The sequence below is a fragment of the Haliaeetus albicilla genome, chromosome 12, assembly GCF_947461875.1.
Source record: "Haliaeetus albicilla chromosome 12, bHalAlb1.1, whole genome shotgun sequence".
Lineage (NCBI taxonomy): Eukaryota > Metazoa > Chordata > Aves > Accipitriformes > Accipitridae > Haliaeetus > Haliaeetus albicilla.
Genome location: NC_091494.1, coordinates 17,306,684 through 17,332,858, shown reverse-complemented (window position 1 = coordinate 17,332,858; position 26,175 = coordinate 17,306,684). Strand labels below are relative to the sequence as shown.

Here is a 26,175-nt window from a genome sequence, read left to right as displayed (position 1 = left end):
ACCTTTGAAGGCCATTCTAAGCTTAAAACTGTTTTTTCATATTTTTCTGAGTGCCTAACACAGCAGAGCTTTGACCCTCTAATGCCCATACAAAACAATTGAAATGGAATTGATTCTACACTCTATATATGTGGAAAAGATATTTAATTGTAAAATAGAAAAAGTAGGCCAGAGTACAGTTTTAAGGGTAATTCTTCTGTGTACAGTATAGGTAAACTAGACTTTTTGCTTAAGTTTATATAAACAATTCCATAAAAGCAGTGAAACATGGAACAACAAAGCAAAGCACAGAGTTTTATCTTACAAAAAAGGAATCTGCACAGTAGTTGCAAATTTAATGTAACACAGCACTGAACAATCTTAAGGCAGCTCAGTCTAAGCACAGGACTAGAAGCCAGGAACTCCTGAGATCTGTTCCCAGGTCTACCACAGATTCATGTGGTCTTGGGCCAGTCATTTAGCACTCCCTGTGTTGCACTTATACCAGTTATAAAATTGAGACAATAACACTCACTTACCTGCCTCAGGCAGTACAGTAAGGGTTTTTTTTAAAAGATTCTACAATGCTCTGAAGATGTAACGTGCTATATAAATCCTAAGCGTAATAGATCACTGCACAGACACACACAAACACAGTATCACAGTGAAGAACAATGATGCTAGGTAAGAGCAGCATCACTACAACATAAAAAAATTACTTGTCCAATTGCATAATTAAAATGCAAAAGTCCGTTTAGAAAAAAATGTATCACTGAAATAATTTCAAGGCTATTGGGGAAAATAGATCAATAGGAATATTCTAAAAGAACTAGTATTTGTGTTCCAGTGGAGACATTCTTTTCTATTCATTACTGAACTTCAAAATGTTTGTACAGGAAAATTGTAAGACACACAAAGTGAAGTTTCAATGCCTCCACTACCAAATTTTAAATTGCCTCTAATGTGTAAATTAAGATTTTTTTTGTTTTGTTCTTTTTAATTACAAATTACATTCTTCCAAGAAATATACCATCCACAATAAAACTGGCTGCTAGCTTACTTCAAATGACCTATAGGCTAAACGTTTTCCTCATAATTTTTCTCATCTTTGCTGAAAAATACCTATGCAAGATGTATGTGTAGAAATTATAAAAACATGCAGCATATGTACAAACTGAAAAGTTTAAAAAATATCAGCTTCATATACATGTAAATCTACTTGGATATATCTGAAATTAAATATAAAAATTTCACCACCTAAAATAAAAAAAAAAACAAAAATGGTTTTCAGAGAATCTGAGACAACTACTTAAAGCTGTACAAAGATTTCCACCTGGAAATGTCTTATGCAGAGAAGTTTAAGTTGTTACTATGTAGAAATAACTGTTAATTCATTTTGTCACATAATTCATTTTCAAGTTGTCAGCTTAAATCAACAACATCACCCTTAAAACTGTTCTGTTTTTCAGAAGTTAGTTTCATACTAAAATCAAAAATTTCACAAAAACATTGGCTTCTCGTGTTTCTGGATCCCTTCAAAAAGATTTATCAACTCATTTTGAAACTGTAAAAAAAACAACTATTTACAGTATTTCATTTTAAATACTTTTCACAATTTCTAAATTCAGAGTTTTTATGTTACAAGAAATTCATCAGAGCTCACGGCTTAAGTCCAGTTATCAACTTGTAGCATCTTCTCTATCATGTAATCCTGTGTCTGTACCTATATAGCGTACAGTTCAAGATTGTACTGCAGGTTTTTGCAAGTAACAGGCTTTGCAGTGTGTTCATTTTTTATTAAACAGCTTCTTTATTAGTCTGGAGGCGGTTCATTGCCTCTAACTTCTGCCGATAGGCCTCTGCTTCTTGTTCTTTCTTTAGAAGCTGCTGACGATATTTTTGTGCTTCTCTGTTTGCCTCATCCAGCTGTTTCTGAAGAGTTTCTCTTTCCTATTAGAAACAGAACCAGTAGTATTTTGTCAAATATGTATCAAATACAAGTTAAAATGGCAAATACTTCTCCTTTACATGCAGCTCAAGTGTTAGGGTATCATGTAGAAACTGTACAGTTCTTACTCGGGCAAACCTATATGAATGCTGCTGTGTAAATTAGACATCAACTATCACACCAGACAACTCCCCACAATAAGGCTTGAAGTGTAAATATAGTAAACCCAAGTTTCTTTAGCTGCAAGGATACAAAGCAAGTCTTCATGGAAAAAGAGTGAAATAAAAAAGTAGAAGCATGGTGATCAAATACTAGCATACTATATTAACTTTTATCCAATGATTCAATTCCTTTTGTTACTTTTCAAAAATTGGAATCCAACCAAACAAGACAGTCCCTTTCGGTTGTATTTCTAATCAGACAGCACAATGAAGAACTGTTATCTAACAGCAGTTTGCACTGGAAAGTGACAGCTGCCCACTAAGCAAAATATAAACATAACTGGTTTCTAAATGAAGTGATCTGAAGTGATTGATACAGATGCAATCCAGAGGTATAATTACATCCCCAAGGACAGCACATTTTTATGAATTAATAGGCATTTAGCTAGATAAGCTTTTTCAATTCAAAAGGAGTAACTTAAGGCTCCATCCTGCATACAAGTTTGTTGGGGATGGCTATAAAATGGTTTCCAAGGAAAATAATACGGGAAATGCCACTTCCTATGAAGCTGCCTTAGGAGCTAAGGAGAATGTGTTTCCATCTCCAGTGATGTAGGTACTGTCATTTTGTTTGATGCTGCACTGAGCCCAATTGAAAAAGCAATTTGCTTGGAAAATAGTTTTGTTTTGATCTTCAACCAAATACCATTTCATTAAAGTGCATCCTACTTTTATGAGTAAGGTAGTATTTGATTTCAAAATCATTCTTTCCACCGTAGTTGTTAAGTAGCCACAGGAAGGAGGTTGTCAGAGAAGCGAGCTATATCACAGAAAAACAACACTCTTATCAAAAACTGAGGCCCAGTGAAAATAAGGTGCCTTTTCACCTTATTCCCATCCCAGCAGTTCAGTATCACATTCCCATTTAATACCTCAAACAGTTGTTAGAAGTTTCACCCCCCACACCCCCATAACAGCATCCCTATTCTTCACCTCTTTGATGCACTCACATATTTTCATGGTCAGAGCCTGAAAATACAAAATACTCTGCCTCCCTTCTACTTGTTACTGTTCTTAGTACTTGTCACAGTCACATTTAACAGTCACATGCTGTGCTGAATGTGCTGGAATATAATGACATAGGTGATCAGATCATTGCTAACAGCAGCATCTGTACAGCAAAAACAACAGGTGAAGGAGAGATGTTATTAACAGGTTATAAAGACTAGCTGTAATACAGAACAGAACAAACTCCATTAACTGCAATTTGGTTTTACATAGGGCTTTAAGAGCTGAAGGAAGCTAGCTAGGGTTTGCTTCATTTGGAGCATATGCTAAAAAAATGAGAGCTCATCTGATCTTGCTTGCTTCTTTGAAAAGGAAGTTCAGCTTCCACCTCTGAAAATTTGGATTCTGCTTTTTAAGCAATTTTATGAATGGCCAACCCAGGTAGCAACTAGACTGACAAATGCCAAATGAATGGCAGAGCCTACATCTCAAAGGATGTGAAATACACCAATGATGTTCCAGCACCAGTCAAACCAAAACATACTGCTATTTCTGTAAGTCACCTATGTAGTACAAGGGGAGCCAACAGCTTATGTACAACAGCCTGGTGGATTAGAAAGTTTGTGAAAAGAACTACAAGACAATTCTCAGGGAAGCATTCAAAACAGTTGATCCTGCTACATGTGGAAAGCAACCTCTCCCTCTTGAGGGCACTCAGCTCTGGGATATACTGAGCCGGGCATTATCTCTCTCATGAATTTGTCACATAAAACCCCTCAGAAATCTAACACTGGTAAGAAGCAAAGCTGCTTTATCTGCTGGGCTGCATAAGAATAAGAACCACCAGTACCTCACCGGCCAGTGGTTCTGTGGTGCATCACAAAAAGCAAGGTACTATCACTACTATGGAACATATGCAGATTGCAAACATTTGGGGATGGAGAGGTTCTCAGACCACATCTTATGAGTATTTCCCACAGAAGAGATAAATAGATCCATGTACTCATAAGGAGTATAGCACATTAAGGAAGGGATAGAAAAAAAGGAGAAAACCAAGTCTCAGTGGCACAGACAAAGAGATAAAACCAGTATCTACCAGACAGACTAGCAATTCAAAGCATGTAAATTAGTCCAGCAACTAATAGGTGTAGTTTTTAGACAGTCATAGCCCTAACAGAATGAATTAAGGAACTGAGGCCAAGTATACTATCTAACTAGGCAGTGGAAAGAACCCAATGCTTCTGGAGGAACAATGCAGATCTACAGTGGACTGAACAGTGAACATTGGTTCCTTAACTTCTACATCTAGAATAGGGAGGACTATATCTAGTCTATTAATTTAATCAAATCCAGAAAGTGTTATTAGGGCATTGTTTAGAACACAACTGAAAGTGTTCTAATTATCTGATGTCCTTTTGTATCAGTATAAAAACCTACCCAAGTAAAAATCAAACTAGATGATCCTGAGTGCTCTTAAGATATCTTCCATTTTATCAGGGAATTTTCTTCATTACATGTAGCTTTTCTTATCAGTCTATATATTGACAATAGGCACACCCATAACTAAAACAACCAAACCAAGCATTCTTTTTAACGACAGAAAAAACAGGGATATGAATTCACTAATATGATTAATCTACAATTATGATTATTTTTTTTTAGTCTAATGAAATGATTGTCCTGGTTCTAATGCATGTCACCTTTCAGACATGCAACATGGGAAAACACTCGAATTCAAGAATGAAAATAAAAATCACTGTATGTTAACAAATTATGCATGAAAATGAAAAACAGTATCTGTGTGACAGGGTTTTTTTTGCTGCCATTCTATGTTTAAAATATCAAACTGTTTAGGAAAACTACCATCACCTTCAAAATGAGCTGAAACGTTTGAACTTAACAGACCCAAAAGATAAAACTGAAACACACCACTACAGCTTTATTCATTCACAATACTTTCACAGGAAAGTTTGCCACCTCACACAGATGGGAGGATGTTCAACCTAAAGACTTTCAAACTACAGTTAACTGTTCATACACTATGAATTTAAAACAGCTGAAGAAAGCACTCTTAGCCTTGAATCAACTCTTTATAATGAAATAAAGGAATGAATCACCAGTGAGGCAAAGAAACCAAACAATAAAGGTTTTCTACATTAAAAAAATATTTTAATGAGGGGAGGCATCCCACTCCCTCCAAATTCAAGTATCTACCACCTTCTGTGATCACAAAGTTTGAAGTGAACTGACTTTATGTGCACTTCTTTAATGTCCCTATTACCAAAGTGAGGTAGCACCATACCCCTGTGAACCACAATAAGGCTCCTTAAGTCAACTGGCCTCCACACAGAGGCAGAGGTCTGCATGTGCATTTCCAGTTGTACAGACAGGGACAAAGTCAGTCATCAAAACCTGCACGTAAAAGTAACAGATAGAAGTAACTCATTTAAACCAACTTCTTTTGATATTTGAGAAATGTGTTTGAAATATATACTTGAAACTGGTAATCCCCTTAAAAGAATTATTTGTACTGTTATACCAACTATGTGTAATTAGGAACATGTCAATTTATTCCTTAACCAATCTAGATTTTTTTTCCTTCACCTAACAGAATTATTAAAATACTTAAGGAAACATAATTTCCTTTATGAATAATTCAGGCAGATGTTTAAAAGTGTGAACAAAATAAATGCTTTTATTTTAACAGTCATACATTTTAAAAAATGCAGCAAGAAAATTTCAACTGTCATGATAATCTGTAATGACCACAAAGCTGCAAAGGCCAAAAGTATTTGATGTAACAACTTAGGAACGGGGAAAGCAAGTGATGAAAGGTGGTAATTATTGTTACTAGACATGGATAACATATAGCACATACTGTACAATAAAAAGTATTCAATTAGGCACAATTTGATAATATGAACAGAAGTTGGAGAATACAACCTTTGATAAATGAAATACCATGGAGTTGACAAAATGAGAACTTACAGCCTAGTCAAGGCAGACAGCAATTTTCATAAACTTTTGACCCAAACTGGTCAGCACAGTTAGAAGGAACAGAAGAAGGAATGAGATGGTTGACCTATTGTGGCTATATAATATAAAAACAGCTACAATTTTAAATTGAACGGCTACATCTATTTGTCATATATAAAAAGAAAAACTCTCTCAATGTTGTTAGGTCTTCTGCACTATAATTTAAAAAAAAAAAACAGGATGGTGCAAAGATGTGTAAGAGTAAACGGCTCTAGAATTAAAAAAAAAGGGGGGGGGCAGGGCAGGCAGGAGGGACAGATAAAAATTGACAAACACAGAATCTTACTGTTTCACATTTCCATTAACAGTTATCTAGATATCATGAATGGAAAGGAAACATTGCTAAAAATACGATCTCACAATGAGGACAAGCACGTGGTCATAACAGAAAGATGAGGGTACAGTACTCTCATTCACTGCTGGCGGAAAGAGTCAAGTTACTTGATAATATATTGGTACCTGGTTTTAAAAACTAGCTAGTGATCTTAAACGAAAACCAAAAATATTAACTTATCATATACTTAAACAAGTGTCACTTTTATGTGCATGAACAGAGGATGAAGCAAACAGCCCTCCTATATTTTTTTACAACTTCGTAAAAGATTAATTCCAGTAACAGGGGAAACTGAACAAGTTATTGTTTCACACACTTCATTCTGTGGCAACACAGAAATTAAACTCTACAACAACACAAAAAACAATGACCAGATACTCAGTGCTGAACACTCTCATTAACACATATCACGTAATATACTCCTTACTTCTATTTCTGCAGACTCCACACGATTTTCAACAATCTCAATGCACTGTCTCTTCACTGGCGGTTCTTCACTTATCACAGTTTCTTCAGCAATGTCTGTTGCTGGAACTGTTAATACTGAAAACATATTTGTACACATAAATACTTCAAACAATATTTAATTATATGATTTTATATAGTACAAGTAATTTTATTAACAGCAATAAAATGCCGAGATTTTCCCTTATGAAAACACAACTATATAAAGTACATTATAAAGTCAGCATGGGGAAAATTTACTAAAAACTTTAGCTGCTTGTATGCTACTAAAGAATTTTAAAATTCTTTGTTACTGAGGTCTACAATAGTTAGTTGTCACTCTGCAGTATCATTGCTGTTTTTCACAGAGTAAACAGACACAGAAGTGAACTGCAGCAGAGTTATCAGTCTGTCAGTTCTGTAACTTATGTAGCAGACCATCTTTATAATGTTTCTTAAGCAAATACTAAATACGAAACTGGCTTTTGATTTTGATTAATTAGAACACCTTCGGTAATCTGAAAATCTAGTAGTTATTAACCTTGAATGAAAAAAACTAGGGATCTAAAGAAATTCATACTCTAATTTACTCATGCAACCATCTGGCAAATAAATGTTCTAAGTGTTACTTCAATTACTACCTACACACACTCATGCTTTCTGATATGTAGCTGTACTTCTTCAGACAGACTGCAAATCAAATAATTTGTCTCCAGTGTGCAACTCTTCAAGCTCCACACTGGGAGTCCTCATGAAGAAACCAGAGAAAGAATCATTTTTGTCTAAATAGTAGTGGCAGAACATCTTTAAAGGAAACCACCCAAAATACATGCATGTCACAAAATAGCATTTATTATACTAGCAGCTTCCACAAACAAAGTGCATATGGCCCAACAGAACAATTGTGTCACCCTGGTTTCACTGGTTCTGCCACTGCTCCTCTAAAGCCTCAAGCATGTAAGGACTTGGCTTTTGCTCTGTTAAGAACACACTCCATGGGACTTGCACAGCTTGCTTCATGCATCAGATTTCTAAATCCAAGTCTCACCACCCCACAGTATTTCCACCAAGGCAACAGCAAAAGCATCGGAAGAAGGCTTTTGTTTTACTCCATCTTCTAGTTTTCATAACAAGTTTGCAAGAATCAAACTTATTGAAGGCAAAGCAAGTAGTTATCACTTTCCCCTTAAATGTCTCATTTCTCTTCCATGCAGTTTAGTAATTCTTCCATTCTTTCTCCTAATGCAGAGACTCAGCTGACATGTGGTAACTCACTGAGCTGCAGTAGCTCATGTGTCTAAGCCTTTTGCAGTATAAGAATTCAAAGACGTATCTAAACTGATAATTACAAAAAATTGTCCAAGCTATTTGCACCTAACAATTTTTTATTATTACTGTAACTAAAATAGTTCCTCAGACTCAAACCATACACATTTCCACTCACCTTGCTGCCCATCTGGCATGGTCACAATGATTGGTTGCCCTATTCCACTGGTTGGAATTGAATGCAGATTACCAAGTTGAATGCCATCTGTAACTATAGTAATAACTTGCTGACCTCCAGAACTGACAACTTGCTGAATAGCACCATCCACAGATTCTGCAGTCACAACTTCTTCTGTGGCCACAACTATCAACAGATTAGTAAAGGAATTAAGTCAATTTATAAATTAAGCTTTATGATTTCAAATGCATTTTGGTACAGCTGAGAAAAAACGTCTTCCCTGTCTTTTAAAATTTGATACCCTCCACCCCCCAATTAATGCATTACTACATATTATATTGTTCATAAAAATCTTCCACCAGGCCAACATAAAACACTAACATTTTGAAATACACATGCAACTCTGTCCTGATTTACCTTGCTCAATATAATAGGTTTTTTTAATTTAGCATGTTTCCTAATAGATACAACCCACTCAAAACTGATGCTTTGGGTTCAGCGTTAGCATAGCAGCAAGAACAGGAGTTGTTTTTAAGAACACAAATACCTTTTGCATTGTACACAAGGTGGACTAAGTTCTCCTCAACCAGTGTCTTGCCAGGTGTACCTCAGGACCCAGCCCTGATTTTTCTGCTTACCATAATGGTCTTCAAGACAGTAACAGACTGAAGGACCTCTAGAAAATCCTAAAGTTTTGTCTGTACTACATGGGTGCACCAAATACAACCACAACTCTATTTATTATACAAAGTAGGAAACAGGACTAAATGAAAAGTTTTGCAGAGTTGACATTTTTACACCTTTGAAGGAGAAAGGTAAAGCTTAAAAAGTAATATAAACATTGTATGTACATAATTCTATAGGTAAAAGTAAAAAAAATCTCAGCTGAACTAAATATTTCAAATTCATGATTCGATAATGAGTATACAGCAGTGACCTCTCACAATTCTATATTACATCTATAAATCAAGGTAAGATAAGGGAAAGACTGCATTCAGAACTACAACACATACCACAGCTTGCACTATACACTGTAACTGGGGTCTCGCACTACCACCCTTATTTCTTAAAACAAGATACTGAGACAAAGAACAAGATTACTAGTAGCACAATCAAAGAATTTCAAGCACACTCTGTATTTTATTTTCAATTTGTCATGGTAAAAGCAAATCCTTTGATTTAAATAACAGGCATTAGAGTGCCTTCTGTCTACAGAGATGAAATTAAAACCATATAGACCCTGTTGTGATGCTCGAGATGACAGAAGGTAGATAAAACCCTGAAGCTTTCATCTTTTAAGTTAATTACAATATAACACACACACACAAATCACTCTGTAGTTCAAATAATGATGCAGTCATTGTCTTCTGAAGATCTTTATGTTCAGAGATTACTGTCCTACAGCACTGCTTAAATATTCACAGAGTGTTTATTCAGTAAACCAAAATAGTAAGTCCTACATGAATAAGTGTTGTATTGAACTTGATTTGGCTTCCAAGTACAGGATCAGCAGTAAGAAAGACCACTGTCGTAAAAATTCCAAGTTGCAAGTGCCAATACTAGCTGCTGTGGCAAACAGCTCTGATCATTCAGTTTCAAACTCAACATTGGGCTTTCAGTTCTAGAAGGAAACATTATCAGGACTTCTTCAGACCTTGAAAGAAAAATGGAGATTTTGTCTAAAAAGAAGTTATTCTATATAAAAGAAAAATATCCCCATAAATACAGCCCTTATTCCCTCCTTGCTCTCCTTCCATATCTATATCCATATAATCATTAGTTACCACACTACTTCTTATGCTGAAGGGAAGCTGAAGTCGTTCAAAACAGCAGCACTATTATTTTCAAGAATCTCTGCATTAATGTGCATTATTTTCTTCTGCAGTGTCTGCGGGGGGAGAACACCTGCATATGCAGTAAGCATATGCCTAATTCCAACATAAGCACACCAAATACTGCATTCCAAATACACATCTTAAATCAGATTTTTCTCTAATCCAACTCTGAGTTCCATACATACATTATGCACCACATTTGTACGTAAAGTCCATGTCCTTATACACACTTCATTTGAGTAACAATTAAAAAAAGCATGATTCTATTCAGCTCCAGTGAGAAGCACCTTCCTTTCTTTGGTTTTACAAAATTGATGTTTTTTTAACTGTAAGGCATGAGAACTAGGGAGAAGGGATCAGGCAAAGTTAACTTTGAAAGAGGAGAAAAACCTAGACACAAACAACATAAAAGGCAGAACCTAAGTGCTTTATCCAAGCTTATACAGTCTTAAATACAGGAGGCTAAATAGAAGGTAAGAACCAAAATGTGAATTCTCAGTCCTACAATTCTTGAGAGTATTTATAAATGGATCTTTTACAAGATAAGCACAAAGAGAAGGGGGTTTTTTTGTTGTTTCCTTTTTTTTTTTCCTTGAACACACTTACTACTGATGTACAGGTGACAAAAAGCTGCTTTTTGTGCTCTTTACACTTTACAAACTATTAAAGGAGTGAGAACCCAAGAAATAATTTGCAGACAGCAAGATGCTGCAAGATTGCCCACACATCTGCATAAAAATCAAAGCAGAAGAACTGAAATAAACAGGAGGGTTAGGTGTGATGCACACTGCATTACTGAAGGTAGAAAGCTACTCCATCAAGACTTCAAGCTTATTCCTTCCTGCCTCTCATCTCCTGCCTCCTCTCTGATAATATATATCTTCAGTGGTTTACTGACATGTAACATAGGTTACACTGCACCACTGCAAGGGTAGGGCCATGAAAGATGCGAAGACTCTGTTAGTTACCAAAGTTTACTGCTGAGTCCTGAATACACATTCAATAGTCCGTAATCCCATGCAATCCCTCCTCAAGTTCCTCTCTCCTACAATTAGATCTGAGTATCATTGAAATATATTAATTGATTGAAAAAATCAGCAGCTGCTTCTGTAACAAAAGGCACTGCATTCTGGTTTTGAATAATCCACTTCACTTGCAATATTTATATGTCATAATATAGTATAGCTGTACTTAGGTACTGCTTTGATAAGTAGTAGTAGAGCTGTATTAAGAAGAAATCCTGTAGGACTTCAAAACACTTAGAGATGAAAACAGATATATGTTGGGATGCAGCTGTCATGCTGGCAAATCTTAGAGTACAGATCTCTTCCACATTTTCAGTGAAAACTGTGTCCTTAAGAATGATGTCTTCTGCAGAGCTGAATTCTGTGAGAATTTTTAAGTACAAAAGACTTTGGCCACGCAAAGTATCTCAGTTCTGTAAAATTTATCGTACTGACCATCACCAACAAAAAACCAAAATTAATGCATTTCTTTAGAAACGTGTTCAGAAAAATTCAGGTTACCATAAGCATCATAAATCCTTGATCAACAGAGGGTTGTTGCTCTCCATAGTGATCTCCAGTCACTAGCTTTAAAGTTAGGCTCATCTTGCTACATATCGTATCAGCACTCAAAATCCCAAGCTAGCCTGGAAATAAGGCTATAGTGCTACATATCAGTATAATAAATACTATTAATACTAAATAAACAAAAAAGCAATCTGGCCTATCGTAAAACTCCAGTAGTTACAGACATACCATACTGCCTGAGAAAAACGGGGAGTGACGCATGCAAAACAGCACTGGGCAAGTAAAGTATGCATGAAATACTTCACAGCTTTCTTCAAAAAGCCAGGTCTCCACCAAAACACCTTTTGGGACTTTCAGAATAATAGACATTTTTATTGAAGTACACCATATAGCCTACTTCAGAGACAAAACCTAGGGATTTCTGTGTCCCAAAGCTAGGTAACAAAGAAATAACATAGCACTTGACATCCTAAGTGCTAGTTTTACCCGATTTTTATGCAACGGCAAGACATTAACGTACACCATAATTGGAAAATATGGTCTGGCACAGAAATGTAGTGGCATCCTCTTACAAAGTACCTCTAAATAATTCAGAAGCTTTTGATCGCGTTTTAACTTAATTGTAGATGGTATTACAACTTGCTTAAATCATAAGAGGAGGTCTTTTCCTTGCTTGTACCTCTTTCTCAACCCTGTTAGTGGCAATGACTAGTCTTTATAATCCACTTTGATGCTGTAAGACTCGCAACTGCCATTTCTTTCTTCACTTTGCATATTGTAATGAACAAAAGTGAAAAAGTACACAAAGCAAGCAACACATTATTCATAAAGAATGGAGAAAGATATCCAGGGCAACTTGCAGAGTATGAAACCTTAACCAAAGGGTTTTTTTCAGACAAAGCATTAACTGGCAAAGATCCATGGGGCAGGGGTGAAGGGTTTTTGTGTTAAGAAAAAGGAATGCAAAACTTGCAAACTAGGGGCAATGGAATTTCTTGTGTCTTTCTGGCTTCTTGTCATGGCCTTATGGAATAAGAGAGTGTGCACATGGCTGCAGCAAGGGATGCAGGCTGCTTTTTCCTAGGAGAACAACAATGTATTGCTAGGCTTACATTTACCTGAAGTGCCATGGCAGCATATCATTCTGAAGTGGGACATACTAATCACTACGTATTATTATAAATGCAAGTAGAATGCCTCAATGTTGAAAATAAGACCCACAGACATTCCAATGGGAAAACTGCACATTAAGATCACCAATATTCTTGTGCCTTTTGGGTGAAAGATTAAGAAAACTGCTGACAAAGTATATGCAAACAACATTGGGGGCCATTTCCCAATATTTAGCAGAAAGAAGGATTTAAGAAAACACTCTCCCACCACATGCAACTAAACTGTATGTAGACAAAGATGTAAATTCAATCTTCTGAATTATGCTTGCTTTCAGCAAGATGAATGCTACTCACATTAGGCCCAGAGGTATCAGCTGTGGTCAGAAATCTTATTAAGAAATAACTGTATACATGAATCTGGCAACCTTCCAGGTAAAAGCAAAGGAAAAATTTTGCTCATGCTGAAAAAAGTAAGGAAGATTGTCATCTCATTTCTGTATGAACTGTACCTCCAGAAGTGCCAGTTATGTACTTTTAGTTTATTAAATGAGGTTAAATGACTTGGCTTTCTAACCTGGTGTTTCTGAAGAATTAGACAGTGGAGCTGATGCTTCTGCTAAAGCTGCCAATGTGGCTAATACTGATGTTGATGAATTTCCAAACTGTACAGCAGACACTCCTGTTTCATCTAGTAGGATGAAAAAAAAAAAGTTAGCTGACATTTAAAAGCAGTGAAGTCCCGTTTTTATTATTATTGCACTGAAGCTTCTAAGACACACTCTGTTCTCAGCAACATTCTACCGAACCAAAGTGCTATTCTAAAGGCAAGTTTGTTAAGCAAATACAACTTCCGATAATTTATCTCTGTAAAGAATGTTGTTTTAAGTACCTAGATATTTACAACACATAAAAACCACTGAAGAGGAACATGGTAACTAGTCTATTCTTACCACTGTTTTTCCTCAAGCCTTTTCACTAAATGGTGAAAATTAGTTAAAGTATAAAATCCCAGTAGCTATCCTATAGACATCTAAATACCTGTTCCATTTGATGTATTTGCAGAAGATACCAGACCTGTTAGGTTCACCACCCCTCCAGGTCCAATGATGAACTGTGGTGTTGCTGCATGTATTGTCACAGTGTCCGGACTCTCTGGATTCGTATTGATTTGGTTCTGCATTGCAATCTAGGCGACAAAGGTAATATTATAATTCCAATTGTAGCTATAAAGGAATTATTTACCAAGAACTAGAATTACTGCACATTCCAATCAAACAGTAAAGATCTCCCTCATTATACTCATGCAATATACACACATCATGTCACATCTTGTGCTCTGTGTAAGTACATGAGAAACATGGTTTTTTGGGTGAAATCTAAAGACAAAAAGTCTGTTGAAGTGAAAGACAATAATGACACACCACCACTTCTCCTTACCTACTTTTGTGTACTTACTGTACACAAAAAGGACCATATAAAGACAAGCCTCTTTTGTAGATATGCAAGCTTATGTATCTAAAATAGAGGCCTGAAGAACCAAGACTGCTGTGGCAACTACATGCCATGAAAATTGGCTCTGACAGCTTAGTAATTGCCAAGAATTGTAGATGGCAGTCTTCTTTTTGTCCTTCTTTGAACTATTATTGACTTCTATTTACTATATCCTTTCTGCAATGAAGAGATGGCTAAAGGAACAGACCAGAAGTTCACAAAGTTCAAGATGTAGAGGAATAACAGATTTACACAGTGGCATAATGGTGTTTTTCATTTGCTTTCTATTCTTTTCTCAATAATGCTCAGCACTTAATTTGTCTCCAAGAACACTATTGAACAGTAAGAACACTATTGAACAGTAAGCACACATTTTCATGGAAGCATCTATTATAATCCCAATCCCAATCATTTCTCCAACAATTCAACCCTTGTGTTTCTAATTCAAGAAAAATTGCCATCTTTTCTCTCCTTTCCTGATCTCCAATTGTTAGGAAATTAACATCCATATATGAAGCTAACTGAACACTAGGGTATAGTCAAAACATACTGGCAGAGCAGGGAGTTAAGTTTTACACCTTGCTTGTGAAGACTCCACCTAGTTCTGTGTACTACAACACTCAAATTTAAGAAAATAACGCATACTTATCCTTGACTTTGTAGGTGGTGAAAATGTTCTTCGACCAACTAATGTTTACTAACATAAATCTCATTTCCATGTCATGAACTAGACTGGAGTTTAGCATTACCAGTCAATATATGGTCTCACAGCTGCTGTATTAAAAGCTTAGGTTATTACATGTGTAAACAAGTACTTTGCTGTAAGTTCCCTTAACATCATGAATCAGAAATTACCTGTAATATTTCTGCAAGGTCTTCATTTCCATTGTCTACTGCAATATCTAATGCCGTTTTGCAAAATTTACTCTGAGCATGAACATCTGCTCCATACTTTATCAAGAGTTCTACAACTTCTTGGTGGTTATGTTCAGTAGCCCAGTGAAGCGCAGTCATTTTGAGCATGTCCTTCGCATTGACATCAGCACCGTGCTACAAACAAAATCACTGCATAACTATGTCATGAAAATTATCTGAATTAAATAATGCTGGTCACAGAACAAAGCCCCAAATTGTCTTTCTCCATCAGTAATGTCCTGTTATCTTACATTTACAGATTTATTAAAAGTACTTCAATCTAACTACCAAATAAATTATTTACCTCAAAGGATTAAAGACTCCCTAAAACATAACATGTCTTGGTTCTAAAAGCTATTACTCACACGATGTCAAATTAGGAAGTAGTCTTATTTTGAAACAGAAATAAATAATTCACCTGAAATCATGATGATTTTAATGCTAAAATAAATTAGAGTTTAATAGGAAAAAAAAAAGCACCCAATGCACACAGCACAAATATTTATATCATTTCAATGTTGGTTTCATAACTAGAAGGAAATTGCAAATATTTGATCATAAACCATTGTAATATCCCCGCCTCAGACCTTGTTTCAGCAATCTTTACCTTAAGTAAGACTTCTACTATGCTGGCATGGCCTTCTGATGCTGCCATATGTAATGGAGTTCTGTCCACTTTGGTTCTAGCATCCCGACTTACACCTGCTCGCAGCAACACTTCTGTTGTTGAGTAGTGTCCATACTGTGCTGCTAGATGAAGTGGAGATGTTCCCAACTGTAATGTAACAGAAAAAGTGGAGTTTTAACAGATATCAGTATGAAGTATTTCTTATTATTATGGAGTTACCAAACTCAGGTGTCAGGTCACCGCTTCAAAATAATTTTCTCTTGCAGTCTCAAGGAAAGAAGATGTCAGGGCTTTTACATAGTATGAAGAGAAAAAAAAAAAAAAAAAGGTTTGGGTTTTTTTTAATACTCATAACACACTAAAACCAGCTCACTGGAAGCAAGTTTTTGAGGTCTGTGCTACGTTTTTTCTGTCTTTCTGAGGTGTGATGTTTCAAGGGGCCTAACCCCATTTTTAGTGTTGGTCAACACGCCATACCAACACTGGAAGGGACCTCTGGAAGTCACTTAAGTCCAGTCTCCTGCTCAAAACAGAGACAACTTGAAAGTTAGGTCACTAAGTAGATTAAGGCTTTTAAGAGCTTGTAAATACCCTAGCATTTTAGGTACCTGACCTCCCTATACAACCTATTCAAAAATAGGCACCTCCAAAAGACAACTCGGAGGCCCTACATCAGGGAACTCTCAGCTGCACATATTAGATAGTTGGGACTGCTTTCTTAATTCAGGGCTTTTGCTATATTAAATGCATAAACACAGTAACTAGAAGGATGATTGCTGCTTTCTCCCATTAACCACTTGAAAGCTCATCTTAAAAGCCACCAGAATGAGCTCATTCAGTCTGTTACTAAAATCAGTAGGAGGTTATACAAAGAAAAAGACAATTTTAATTTTGAATTGGACATTAGATGATGTGACTGCAGAAATCCAAGAAACTTGCAAGGATTGCACTATAAATGCTTAATTGTAATAATCCTATTTTCTTCTTCAGGTGAGAAAAGCAAGAGGATTTACCGAACACTGCAAAAGTTTTCATTACCCAATCTGTGGTAAAAGGTGCTCCATTGGCCATCAAAATGCGAACTTCATCATCTTGACCTGCTCGTGCAGCTTCTAAAAGTTTCTTTCCCAAATCTACTAGTGACATCTAGTGAAGGACATAAAGGAATATAAAGAAAAAATAATAATATTAATACTATTTTAAGTACACAGATGCCACTGTCATTTTATTATTATTATTATTTCTGAACTACTCTGAAAAGTTGAAAAGCTGGAGTTGGTATTTTACCCATGAGAACAAGCTTTACTGATTGCAATAAGCAGCTTGATTTTAGAACTACTTTTGTCAGCCAAACAGAACGGACACTGAGGTAAAGATTTCAGTATTACAGTACTGTAACCATAGCAGCTGTAAAGTTATATCAAACTAAATTTAAAGTGAACTGTATGTACATTTCTTAGAGCAGAAAGTGGTTTAGAAGCTCTCACCTGATACCGCAACCTTCTGTAGCTTTGTCCAGCTTTCAGATGGTACTACATCATGGCTGCTATGTCACACACCCAAAGGCACTACATTCACTTATCCAAAATGCCTACACGTATTTAAGAGGTACCACTACGCAAACGCATTTAGATAGATATGAAACACAACACCGTTCTGACATCTTGTCTGCCCATCACTATTATTTCATTTTGTTCACCTTAAAATATAATTTGTCTTCCTAGCTACAAAACGATGCAATAAGCATATATTACTGTACTACATGCATCAGATATGTGAACTAAAGCGTCTGCCTGAAAACAAACACTACTACCTGCTTCAACTATCTACAGTTACTAACAATATGTTAAATGCAAAATTTTGACTGAGACATGACCAAGATACTAGCTGAAAAACTTTCGCATCATCTTTAGATTATGTCCCTTTTACAGCACTTGAAGTTCCATATAATACAGAGCATGCAAAACTATATGTAGACAAATGACACCTATCTATGTTTCTGTTGGATCAAAGATTTCCTAGTATAACATATTTTTAAACCCACTCTATTTCATACGTGCTATTAAATTTGTTCAGTAAAAAGAAAATTTAGAACTAAACCATAACTCACGCTACTAACCAAAATATATCATTAGCATTTTAGTCCTATACCTATGTTTTCCACTACCAGGATGGTAAAAATGGAATTACTTTCACCAATTTAGTTTCCAGTCACAAGCAAAGTTAAGCCTGTATTACTAGTAACAGCAGTTGCAATGCCATGCACACAATTTCCTACACAAAGCTAGAGTATATCAGTTCAGAAAGAAATCCCATTAAACATACACTTCTATCACAAAGCAAACATATTTAGAAAGTTCTCTGCACCTGGCTCAACCGGCAAAATTTTTGTGGTATGTTGCTCAATAAGCTGAAAGCTATTGACTTGGGAAGAAATTAGAAAGGAAGACAGAAATACTGCAAATGCAGAACTCCAACATGTATCAGCAGAGCCATGAACTGGAGCAGATTACCTCTTTGTCTACAGAACTGACTGCAGGCAGCAATATCCCCTTCACCAAAATAATACTCCATTTATGTCCATCCTTCTAATACACATGGACATGTTGATTTGTCTCCAGCCAGAAAAGGGAAGAGGAGCAGGAAGGTGGCAGGACAGGACAAATACTGACAATGGGAAAAGGAAGGAAAAAAGGAGCACAGAGTCAGATGCAGAGGAAGGGACAACAGCCGACTCTCTTCCATAAAGAGAAAGAGCAAAAGAAAAACAGGAATATAAGAAAATCTACTATCCCTGTTAAAGGGAGACACTAGGAGCAATGATATAAAACAGTAATACGACAGACAGGGCATTTGGCAAGTGCAGCACTGAAATGAAGGAATATAGCACTCCCTTTATATTGCACCTGTTTCGGGTTTCTTTGGCGGCATGGGGGGAGTGTGCAATTTAAGAAGGAAAAGAGCACACGCAGACACACACACTTTTTTCTGGTGGTCTAATACCACCACATCAAGGTCCTCAGAATCAAAAGGAAAGCTGGAACTTAATGCAAAATACTGAAGTTAGTAACTAGTTCAGAAAGACAAAAATTCATTTTCCTTGTACTTATTTTTGTTTTAAACACCAGTAGAGAAAAGGAACTAATAAAGTCTCTGTTTGGAATTACAAAATATTTGAGGCTGGAGGGGGACAGACCTCTCAAGGTCACCTAGTTCAATATCCCAGTCAGAGCTGGTCGAACAGACTCAGGCTGCACAGGGCTTGGTTCTGTTGAGTTTTGAATGTCTCTGTGGACGAACATCCCTCCACTTCGTCAACCTCATTCCAGTGTCCAACCACCCTCACAGTAAGAGCTGCCTTCTGTGTATACCTGTCTTTCTCCACTAACCAAAAAGACAGCCTTGATAACAAGCTTATACTTTATGTGTTAGACAACAAAAATAGGTGAATTAAATTACAGTCCATACATTTAAAAACTACACCTATTCAGAAGCCACTGACCACATCTATACTGGTGAAATAAACTGCAAAGTTGTTATCAACACCCTATGCAGCAAAATCAAGCAGCAAAAAGAAAAAAAAAAATCAATTATGGTGGCCTGCAAAATACAAGGCTCACTCCCAGGAGATATAGGGACAAACTTCAGCCTGAGATCAAGACCTTTTCAGAGTCTCTCTGAACCACTACTGTTGAACACACCGTCAGAGTGACAGTACATCAGTTCTCATCTCAATGCAAAACTGAACAGCTTTGTACTACACTCAATAAGAAATGTTCTAATCAAGGAAAAAGAGGGACATGGAAGATCATACGTGACGTAACCTTCATTACCACGTATTACTTGCATTAACCAACACTCTCTTGGTTGATATAAAGTGTTTGTATTTTAAACAAGCACAAAGCATCACAGAAGTTTACATATGTTTCATGATGTAGAATTTTAACTTTAGTTAAAACAACATGAATTTATTTTAGAAGTAAAAGTTTCAGTTCTCATAGGGTACTTGAAAGCATGCTTGGGCCATCTAGTGGAAGAAAGTTAAAAACCTAGCAAAATTACACTGTTGAACTCAAAGATAAAAAACACGTTGTATGTCACTAATACACTAACAACAGTAACTGAAGAGGCCTTTCCAACGAAACTCATGCACATTTAGTCACTTTCAACCAATGAATACTACCATTCACAAAATTTCTCAAGAGTAGCTGATTTCTACTTGGCAGATCATTCCAAGGACCAGTAATGCAAGGTCAGGAAACCCTTGAGTAATAACATGCCCCACACTTCCCCCCATACTCTTCCACTGCTAGCACTGAGACATACCGAGAAGGGTCTGCAGTGTCAGAATTTCCCTTTCCGGAAAAATTCTTCAGCTGCTCTCTTGAGATCGTTTAGTAACACTACAATAAGCAGTGATACTATCAAAAGCAAAGTTCTATATACAGTACAATAAAATATATTTAAAATTGAAATGAGATTTCCATTTCAAAGCAGCACTCTTAGTTAAGTACTGCTGCTGCTTTATGTAGTGTCACAAATCAACTCTACTGAACTGTGTTAGAGGGTACTCTTCAGTAACTGTGTCATTTCTACCAAGCTTGGCTAGCACAACAGCTGGGTAATGCTTTATATGAGGATTCTTTGAGACAATAAAAACATCACTGGCTCTGAAATAAAGTTTTGAGACTGTTATAATTATTCTTATGGCAATCTGAGTATGTTTTTGGACTTCTAACAGCTCCTACACAACTGTGGGAACAGAGGGTTTTGTCTACAATTGAGTAAAGAGGGAAGTGCTTCTGCCGGGTTTGGACTTCTTTGTATTAACCACCTCCTGAACTTCCACATTTCATTATTGCAATGCATTCTGTACAGTATCATTAGCCAGATGCCACAATTAACTGGTAATTAAAACTTAGATCAAATTATTATTGCAAATTCTATTATATACAGAAGTATATTTTACTTCTGTTCAATAGGAAATCATACTGCTTTTTTGTATCCATCTTGGATTTAAGTTTTTATACGTTCTATAAAACTCTGAACATCATGCTGTTACCAGAGGGGTATATAACAGCACTTGAGCAGAGTTTAGGTGGAACTGTGTGTGAAAAGGGCTCTGTGGGGAGGGAGAGGAGCTGAAAAACACACAGCTTGGGAAGCCTGGGGTACCACACCACAGCCTACGGACAACAGAGCAGACAAGTCTGCAGTCCAAAGGAAGAAGACTAGGTTTGGCTTAAAATATTGCAGCACCTTTCAGACTGCTGTCCTGCCCCAAGGATCCTGCACCCAGCCTTATTCCCCTTCTACCACTGCAGTGGTGAACATCAGCTAGTCAAAATCAACAGGCACAAAACAGTTGTTGCAGAACATCTGCTAACATGGAGAAGTCACAGCCACCAGTGTATTTCTAACCAAGGTATGCTCCTAAAAGAGACATACTTACACTAGAAGAGCATGGTCTGCAGCAGTGCAATTTACCAGAAGGGAAACTGAATCAATATACACTGTATCTGTGATAAGGATTTCCAACCACTCCTAAAAAACCCAGGACGAAGTTCCATAAAATGCTAATTAAATAGGTTTCTCTACTGAAGTGACATGTAGCAGAATTGTGCTTGGAAGACAGCTTGAGACCCATCATCTCTCACACCCATTACATCTGGAAAAAGAATGCCCTTTTCAGAATGTCTTTTTCTTTCCACTATTTCAAAAAAATCAACCTGCTTCGCCAGACCTGGTCTTTAGAAACACTATCATCCTACCAATTTCAACATTGCACAGTATCGCTAGAAATTTAGAATCGTAATTCCTAACTAATTTTATATGCCTATCCATACTAAGGTCAAGAATATTCTGAAGTACAAATAGTTAGCAAAAACTATTTAAATCTTTAATCAAGCACTCAGTTCTGTTCATTAATAGAATTGAAATAATAGGATCAACTTGCTTTATTTTTTTAATCTTTTTTATATCCCGATATAACAGCGCAATACTTGAACTCAGAACAACTCTTCAAAAAGTTTTTTATTTCAATTAGTTTTGTAACCTTTTAAAGGAACCAGAAGGTCTGCATTAAACCTAGGTGTATTTCCATGTGCTAGCATCTCTTGGAAACTTTGGTATGATTTCACCATATATATCATGCAATAGTGATTACAGTGACTTACGTGGGATAAACTCAAAAAGTTCCTGTTTTGTTTCCTAAGGGAATCATAGCCTTCCAAATGTGTTTTGACAATGATTTCACATGTCATACTTCAATTCTCAATATAAATAATCATAGGCTTAGAATATCCACACTTCCATTATGATAATGAAAATTACACTAATATACTGATTTAATTCAGTGCTTTTATTCAGTCAGCTTTAATTCCAGTGCTTTCAGCTTTCCTCTATGACAGTGTTGTGTTCGTAACTAAATTCTCTCTAGTTTGTTTAAACAGCAACATGACCTTCATGTTGGACTAAGTATGCATCAGATGAAAAATATCTGATCTGAGAAAAGAGATCAGAAAAGCAAACATATTGTTGAATAGCTTAGCGGTTAAGATAGTCAAGCCTGTATTTATGCAGGTCTGTCCACCAATTAGGTGCATACATTAACTTAAATTAGCACCAATCATCCATGTAACTCCATTAAATAACGCGGATGGTAAGACAGTCTTGTCCTGAAAAAGGAGAGCACAGATTTGGCCATTATCTGCAACAAAATGCAACATTTAAAAAATATTGTTATGCAACAAGGGTGAACCATTGGCACCAACCAAGACTTGGGTTGGCACTGCCAATAAGCAACAAACCTTTCACAGATAAGTTTGGCACTAGATGCCAAAAAGGTCACATTACCGCAGCTATGATTGACATGAAGAATCCAAGGGCTTGTGACATAGCCTTTGAACTGTACTACAGCCTTAAGAGTATGTCTCAGATTAATTGAAACTTGAAAATATCCTCAAACAAAAGTCACCAGCCTCTCCAATTAAAGCATCTGTTTTATTATGAGGAATCTTCCTCGACAGTTTCCGTCTGGCACATAGGCCTTAAAAAACCTAAAAAACAAACTGCTTTCAGCAAAGAAAGCAGGTCACAAACAAAGACTCTATGCCTAGTGTACGCTGATCTGCCGTGCACACTCTTATTTACACAGCAGATTTATGTACCCTTACGGGTATTTCTGTGTGCATACACGCTTCAACCGAACTGCTTAGTCTTACTAACACTTCAGAAATCGTGAATAATTTTTAAAAAAACATTAAAGTACTCCAAGGTGGGCATTCACAATTTTTAGCCCATTTAATATGGAGCATTTGCCATTCAATAAAAGCTACCTTAGTAAGCAGGTTAAAGGACAAACATACAACTGCTTTAAGTTAAAAACTCTAAGCACAGACGACTTCCTTCAGGGGATTTCACCGACGTGCTATCAGACAGCGTCTCACCAGCAGACACTACCTCGACTAGCAGGAGAGAAAAGAAAAACCACAGTCCGACCTAACGCATCGTATCCCACGTTTATGCTACGCTCCCGTCCTACGCTTTATTAAGAGTCCAGAGCAAGAGTTACAGATTCCGGGTGAGGGACACCGCAGCGGAGGGAAGCGCTCCCCTCCCACCGAAGCCGCCTCTCCTCAGGGCACCTTTGGCGCCAAGCGCCGGCAGGCAGCTCGGCCGCCCCCGGGGCGCCGGGCCGGGGCAGGAACCGGCCGGCCCGCCCCACGCGAGGCCCGAGGCCGTCCCCACGCGGCCCAGACCAGGCTGCCCGGCGGCGAAAGACGCGGGACGAGCTGGGCCCCGCTCTGCCCCTCAGCGCCTGGGCCCCTCGCCAGGCGCGTCGCGCTCGCCCGGGCCTGCGCGGCAGCCGCGGCCGCGGGAGAGGGGCCGCCGCGGGCGCTCGGGCCCCGAGGCGACCCGCGTCGTCCCGCGTCGTCCCGTCCCGTCGTCGTCGTCGTCGTCCCCCAGCCCGCCCCGCCGGCTGCGCGGCGGCCCCCGACCCCGGCGCAGCCCCTGCCCCACAGGCCGCGCCCGGCACCCCGCGGGCCGCCCAGGCCGCCGCCGCGGCCCAGGCCGCCGCCAGCGCTGCCCGCGCCCCCCGCACGGCGGGGTCCCCGGAAGGCCGGCCAGCGCGCCCGCTCTCCCCAACAGGAAATCCTGGCTGGGCTGGGCGCTGCGGAGGGAGCCGCGGCGCCGGGTTCCGGGGGAAGTGGAATTATTTTTTACCAGCGAAGAGATCAACTTCCACATCCGGTAACAGGGCCCTATACAAAGGCGCAGACTGACCTGGAAAAGCTTGGCCGGCCCGGGGGGGGTGAGGGAGAGACGGGGCGCGGGGATGGGGCCTTACCGTGCTGCCGGCCCGGCCGCCGCCGCCGCGACAACAACCAGGGGCGCCGGAGGCCGCCGCTCATCGGCGCCCAAAAGCCCCACACAAAAGTCCCCGCTGCGCCTGGCGGAGGGACACGGCGAGCGGAGCGTAGGGGAGGGGCGCCGCGCCGCCGCGCTGCCCCGCCGCCGGCGCGCGCCCGGGCGCGAGGCGGCGCGGGCCGCCCGCGGGCAGCGCTTCGAGGGGCGCCCGGCACTTACCATGGGGCGCAGGTATTATCTTATTACACAAATATCCCCGGCAAAAGGGGCTCGGCGGAGGGATACGGCCTCGGTGCCGCCTGCCGCGCATGCGCGGCGGCGCGGGGAAAGGCGGGGAAGCGGGCGCTAGAGGGGCCCGCCATGTTCCGTCCCGCTTCCCGCCCGGCGGGGGGCAGGGCGCTCCCTGGCCGCCCGCCCGCCCGCAGCCCTCGGCCGGCCCCGGCGGGTGGAGGCGAGCCGTCGGCGTGCCGGGGGCGGGGGGCAGCCTCCCTAGAAGCAGCTTAAGAGAGGGGGTCGCCACCCCGCACGCCGGCCGCCTCGGGGCTCCTCTTTGCCACAGGGCGACGGGGGTTGCGCTTCCCGCCTCGTGGCTGCCGGGGCTCCGATGGTGCTCCCAGGCCTCGCCTCCCCGGGGTAGGGCTTTCGCTCCCCTTGGGGATCCTAGAGGTAGGGTTTGATACGGATGACAGCTCCAAAACGATCCTAAGCCGTTGCTGCTCTGTCAGAGAGCTCTGGCCTTCAGTCCCAAACTGGCGTTGGACCTGACGTCCCAGCCCCTGAAGTGCTGCTCCCCGTTCTGTTTCAACAGCACAAAAAGGTCATGCTCGCGTTCTCCCCAGAGCTATTCCAAGTCACAAATCTGGTACCACTGTAAAGCGGAGAGCCCGTCATCTACATCCTTCAGAAAAAAGTACCGATCACACAAAATTCGACTCTGTTGTTTCAGAGGTGGTAATACCTACTAGATAATCAGAGGAATACTTGTAACAACATTGTTTACGGATCCATTATTTTTTGCCCTTGACTTACCTAACGCAGCTTTGGACAAAATAGAAAACCATATTCCAAAGAGCGAACGTCATCTCACGAGTATCACAGAACTGAATCCTTGAGTCACTCCTGAAATGGACCCATTCGGTCCAGGAGACAAAACTGCATCTCCCATGTGTGGCAGCAGAACAGCCCCTCCTGGCCAAGCGTTACAGCAGGGCTTACGCCACCCTGGCTGACAGGACTCTCTCCAGTTCTGGCAGTATTTTTTTATCTGAGTTAGGCTACAGGGAGGAATTCTCCATGCACTTTTTGAAAAGCCAGTTAATCCTTCTTTATATGTTGTCACCTGGCTCGGGGATCTGTCGACTTCTTTTTCTAGGCGTGATCAGCCAGAAGGCGGCACTAGAGAACAAGTCCAGACAGCTCTTCAGGGCTGTCACTTGTCACCAGGGTATAGAAATCTTAAACTCAGCCTTCATCACATCTCTTTTCCATTGCTGGTAAGCGTCTGTGTCTCTCAACACGCACTTAGCTTGCTTTATTATGGGTTTTCATTTACACAGTAGCAGTAGGTACAGAAAACGTTATGATGTCCTCACAGGCATGCGCCAACAAGCAGGAATGCCTCATGGTGTTTGTTAGCTGCAGTGCTATGGAGAAGCAAAACGTTCTGTATTACTGAAAATCTTTTATAGAGGTGAAGAATACAGTCTGCATTTAGTCCATTAGCACTGTATATGAGTTTTCCTTATTATCACAACTACCATCTTTAAAATAATCATGTCTAATGTTGGGGTTTTTGACAGAATTCACCTGAAGTATATTTCAGAGAGAGAGACGTTTGATGTCTGATGTAGGCAAGTCAAAACACATTTCACATCTGTAAAGTACATGGGTTTTTTTTCTTTATTTTACCCAGCTTTCTAAGATAGTAACTTAGAGTTT

General features: G+C 39.2%; 1 protein-coding gene across 7 annotated transcripts; it reads right to left on the bottom strand.

Moving 5' to 3' along the window:
- Positions 1–127: 127 nt before the first annotated feature.
- On the bottom strand, positions 128–24,568 carry GABPB1 (GA binding protein transcription factor subunit beta 1). Of its 7 annotated transcripts, none has more exons than XM_069798332.1 (9): positions 24,457–24,568; positions 16,906–17,013; positions 15,847–16,014; positions 15,180–15,374; positions 13,872–14,019; positions 13,408–13,521; positions 8,355–8,540; positions 6,894–7,009; positions 128–1,929 (listed from the first exon to the last, which is right to left on the bottom strand). In XM_069798332.1, exons 1-9 carry the CDS (start codon positions 24,457–24,459, stop codon positions 1,777–1,779), a joined length of 1,191 nt encoding a protein of 396 aa, XP_069654433.1. In that variant the 5' UTR covers positions 24,460–24,568; the 3' UTR covers positions 128–1,776. The 7 variants fall into 7 exon arrangements, with proteins under 7 accessions (XP_069654433.1, XP_069654438.1, XP_069654436.1 ...); XM_069798337.1 differs by having other exon boundaries at positions 13,908–14,019; positions 24,457–24,563; XM_069798335.1 differs by lacking the exon at positions 24,457–24,568 and adding an exon at positions 24,218–24,352.
- Between the last annotated feature and the right edge of the window lie 1,607 nt (positions 24,569–26,175).